Raw genomic sequence first — 5088 nt, 5'->3', positions numbered from 1 at the left:
TGCCTCCGGACCCTGCGCCGCCGGAGCCCGGAAGGGGAAGTGCCCGGCCGGCGGCTGGGGTCCGGAGGCAAGGGGGCTGCCTGAAGCCCATAGCGCTCGGGCAGCTCGGCTCTTAAACAGAGCCGAAGAGTCAGGGGAGGAGCAGAGCTGCCATTTTCCCGGACATGTTCGGCTTTTTGGCAATTCCCCCCGGACGGGGGTTTGAGTGCCGAAAAGCCGGACATGTCCGGGAAAAAGAGGACATATGGTAACCCTAATCTCCCTCCTCAGCTAGAGGGAGACTCTTGGGCCTCTGGCTTGCAGCCTTTTTATACAGGCCAGCTGTGGCCTGATTAGGGCGTGGCCCAGCTGCGGCCGCTTCCCCAGTCAGCCCAGCTTTTCCCCTGCCATAGCCCTCTCCCAGGGCTGTTTTAAGCCCTTCAGGGCAGGAGCGGTGTAACCACCCCACTACAGGGCTCCTTAAGCGATCCTGGCAATTACAGGCCTGTAAGCCTCACTTCAGTACCAGGCAAATTGGTTGAAACTATAGTAAAGAACAGAATTATCAGACAGATAAATGAACATGATTTGTTGGGGAAGAGTCAGCATGGCTTTTATAAAAGGAATCATGCCTCACCAGTCTATTAGAATTCTTTGAGGGGGTCAACAAACATGTGAACAGGAGTGATCCAGTGGATATAGTACATTTGGACTTTCAGAATGCCTTTGACAAGGTTCCTTTCCAAAGGCTCATAAGCAAAGTAAGGAGCTATGGGATAAGAGGGAAGGTCCTCTCATGGATCAGTAAAAGTTAAAAGACAGGAAATAAAGGGTAGGAATAAATAGTCAGTATTCAGAATGGAAAGCGGTAAATAGTGGTTTCCCCCAGGGATCTGTAGTAGGACCAGTGTTGTTGAACATGTTAATAAATGATCTGGAAAAAGAGGTAAAAAGTGAGGTGGCAAAGTTTGCAGATGATACAAAATTACTCAAAACAGTTAAGTCCAAAGGAGACTGCAAAGATTTACAAAGGGAACTCACAATACCATGTGACTGAGTAACAAACTGGCATATGAAATTCAGTGTTGATAAATGCAAAGTAATGCACTTTGGAAAACATAATCCCAACTATACATTTGTAGTGATGGGGTCTAAATTAGCTGTTTCCACTCAAGAAAGAGATCTTGGAGTCTTTGTGGATAGTTCTCTGAAAACATCTGCTCGATGTGCAGTGGCAGTCAAAAAAGCGAACAGAATGTTAGGAACTATTAGGAAAGAGATAGATAAGACAGTAAATGCCACCACTAAATCCATGGTACAACCACACATTGAACACCGCATACAGTTCTGGTCACCCCATCTCAAATTAGATGTATGAGAAATTGAAAAAATACAGAGAAGGGCAACAAAAATGATTAGGGGTATGGAACAGCTTCCATCTGAGGAGAGATTAAAAAGACTGGGACTAGTCAGCTTGGAAAAGCGATAACTAAGGAGCGATATGATAGAGGTCTATAAAATCATGACTGGTGTGAGAAAGTGAATAAGAAATTGTTATTTACCCATTCACATAACACAAGAACCAGGGGCCACCCAATGAAATTAATAGGCAGGAGGTTTAAAACAAACATAAGGAAGTACTTCTTCAGACAATGCACAACTCATGGAACTTGTTGCCAGGAGATGTTATGAAGGCCAAAAATATAACTGGGTTTAGAAAAGAATTTGATGAGTTTGTGGAGGGTAGGTCCATCAATGGCTATTAGCTGATATGTTCAGGGATGCAACCCCATGCTCTGGGTGTCCGTAAGCCTCTGACTACCGAAAGCTGGGACTGGACGACAAGGGATGGATCACTTGATGATTGCCCTGTTCTGTTCATTCCCATTGAAGCATATGGCATTGTCCGCTGTCAGAAGACAGGATACTGGGCTAGATGAACCACTGGTCTGGCCCAGTATGGCCATTCTTATGTTTTTATTTACAAAGGCTTTTCCCTGTTTCCTTCAGATCTATGAGGAATCTGGTCCCCTGGCTACAGTTACTAGCCAGATCCTTGTAGCTGTGGCTGGTCTGAGAGACACAGTGAAAACCAATGCTCAGGCAGCTGCAGTAATGTTGACCTCAGTCCTGAAAGAGCAGAGGCACAATATTAAGGAAAAGGTAAGAGGTTGGGAAAGTTAGAATTCTCTTTTCTGGATCTAGAAGATGGAATTTGCATTCTTTAGAGTCTCTGAGTTGTCTTTCTCTTTACAAGTTTGAAGCCTGTAGCACAGGCTCAGAATGATCCTTTTAAAAAGATAATCCAAACTTTTTCCTCAAGGACTGTGCAGTCCCTTCTTGTTCTGCTTAAAAGGTAGATGAGCAAATCCTTCCTATGTCTTTCTATGAGTATTTATATCCTGTTTGTATAAAAGCACAGTCTACAAAACAGGAAAATGCATCTGAAATATCAGATGTCAATTGGGGTCAGCAAATTGATCATCCAAACCTTAAACAAAGCATTTTTAGGGAATTGAGGTAGTTTGGTTGATTTTTATTTCTTTTCATTGTTTTTCATTTTCACTGCATCTTTGCATTTCCTAGATCTGGATGGGACTAGAAGCCAAAATAATGCAAGTGCCAAAATAATGCAAGAAAAACCACATTCGTGGTATTTCCAGACTCAACAGAGGCAGGAACTACCAGAAATCCTGTAATGAACCCAGTGTTCAAGCTCTCAAATCCAGTTTTGCAGACACAGGAGGTTCAGATAGTTTGAAAGAGTGTCCACATTTTGGATGCGTATCTGATACAAATATCTGAACCCTTAAAGATTCAACTTTCACTAATTATAAATGGTCAATGGGTAATCATTATGTAAATTGTCACATGAGATCAGGATTACTCAGAAGCCCAGCAATTACAATGGTGACACTTGACGAACTGGATTAGCAAATCTTCCCATATATGCCCTTTGTTTGTTTCTCTATCAGGGCCTAATCTTGCAAAATGCTTAGTGCCCTCAATTCCTATTGAAACTGATGGAAGTTGAGGGTGCACAGGATATGCTCATCACCTTGTAGCATAAGGCCTTTAGTTCTTCTGACCCCTGGAGTTGCTTTGTTTGTTATTCAGCAGGAGTATTCTGTAGCACCATGAATCAGTCCCACCCAGACATTCATCATTGCTACATTCAGGCATAAACTGGAAGGGGAATGAAACCACAGAAGAAACAGTCTCTAAACCAGTTTTATTGTTTTTTACAGGTGCCAGAGATCATGGATATTATTTATTTCCACCTGCAGGCTATCCAGGAGGCCAGTGCCAGACAGGCCGCTATGGGTGCTGTGTGTTTACTAGCTGAAAAGCACACAAGGGAAGTAGTCTCAGCCCTACTGAGACTCTCGCTCCCATGTGACAGGTAAAATTGCTGCACTGCTCTCCTTCATGGTTCCAAAGCTGAGTGAGGACAGAGATGGAATCTGGTCTCAATCCACTTCCCCATAGATGGAAAGATAGGAGGAACAGGATGCTGAATACAATAGAGTTAATCCCAATGACTCTTTTATATGTAAAATAGTGTTTGTAATTAAAAACAAGAAAACCAAATAGAGCAGCAGAAGTCTGATAATCCCTGTCAGCTTTAATATGATGCAGACTCAGAGTGCCTTCTGCTATCAGGGTGTTCCTCCACGCCCTTTTGAAGGACAGCAATTCTTTCTACTGAAGACTACATGATCCCAGTTACTAAACATATGTCTCAGCTCCCAACTGTGCTATCCAGAACTAAGTTCCTTCACTGACCTCCACTCATGGCCATAGTTCTGCTTACTAGCGCAGAACGACTGTGAAGAGATCTGTAAATCACATATTCCTGTGTTTTCGAATCTGCAGCCATGTCAGTCAGATCTGGGAGGCCCTAGGCAGAGCCAAAAAAAGTGTCAGCCTCCGGGTGCTTGCTGAGCTCCTGGAGATGCTAAAAAGAAGACCATGCCTCAAGAAGAGTGAAACCTCTGAGTCAAGAAATAGCTTTGAGGATAATGCCTCTCTTTTGCCTCTAGCTGTAAGTAATAACCCAAATATTACCCTCCTATCCCCCAGCTTCTGGACTTGTCTATATGGCTACCTAGGAGTTATATACTTCATGGCAACCTGTGCAGGGAGCTCTCATCCCTTGGAAGATGGAGAGACCTAGAGAGCATGATATGCTGCTGGGTCTTTCTAGGACAGCTCTTGGGTGGTGGCTTTTACTGCTGCAGGAGTCTTTCCAGAACTAAGCAGCAAGGAAGGAGAAACCGAGCGTAGGGGAAATTGGTCTGCTTTGTGTTTTGGAACTGGGGTCCTTAGTGATGGATAGTACTTTTGGGTACATTTAGGGTCTCAACCTATAGTAGAGGCTGGTCAAAATCTCCCCTTTACCTCCTCATCTCCCTCCATTGCATTGGTATGGAATTTCATTGTAAACATCGGCAGAGACCCTGAGACCAGAGTGGCTGAAGACTGGGTCAGGTATTATTTGTGGAGTAACACTGGGGAAGGAAGAACCCCGAGAAAGGGTAGATTTCTTGTTTGGACTTTTGCTGGAAGGGCAGGTCAGTGTTTGTTGAAAGGGGTGAAATTTAACCCAAATCTAAACTTTTGCTGACGTAGCTATGTCAGCTGGGGGTACGATGAGCAGTGAGCTCTAAATGACATAGCTGTGCGAGCAAAAGCCCCAGCATAGGTTATGTCTCTCAGGAGGGCTGCAATAAGCTGTGCTGGTAAAAGCACAGTTTTGCTGGTATGAGCTGCATCCCCATTAGGAGCTCTTTGCTGGTAACGTATACTGGTATATATAGCGTCAAAATGCTCCTGCTGTAGACCTGGTCTTAATTTAGCTGGAGAGCCAAACAACCCACAGGCCAGAGAAACGGAAGAAGGGTCCATGTTACTACTGCAACAAGGTATGGCCTCCCTCCACCAAGAAAGAAATGTATAATATTATGCTCAGTACTGGATGTCTGAGTTTGGAGAGATATAGCTCCATGGCACAGGGAAACGAGAGAGGTCCTTCATGTCCTTGCCCAGGGCCAGTTCCAGCATTTCTGCCGCCCCAAGCAAAAAAAAAAAAAAAAAAAAAAAAAAAAA

General features: G+C 44.1%; 1 protein-coding gene across 1 annotated transcript in view; it reads left to right on the top strand.

Annotated features, from left to right (window-relative positions):
* LOC112115685 (maestro heat-like repeat-containing protein family member 6) overlaps positions 1-5088 on the top strand; it is a 17617-nt gene that overhangs the window by 2116 nt on the left and 10413 nt on the right. Inside the window, exons 2-4 of the mRNA XM_026656861.1 lie at positions 1990-2142; positions 3228-3382; positions 3856-4024. Of these exons, the coding sequence (XP_026512646.1) occupies positions 1990-2142; positions 3228-3382; positions 3856-4024 (477 nt within the window). The remainder of the gene's footprint in view (positions 1-1989; positions 2143-3227; positions 3383-3855; positions 4025-5088) is intronic.

Source organism: Terrapene carolina, unplaced genomic scaffold (assembly GCF_002925995.2).
Source record: "Terrapene carolina triunguis isolate 2854851 unplaced genomic scaffold, T_m_triunguis-2.0 Scaffold21, whole genome shotgun sequence".
In the NCBI taxonomy this organism is placed as follows: Eukaryota; Metazoa; Chordata; order Testudines; family Emydidae; genus Terrapene; species Terrapene triunguis.
This window is presented reverse-complemented; position numbering and strand designations above follow the sequence as displayed.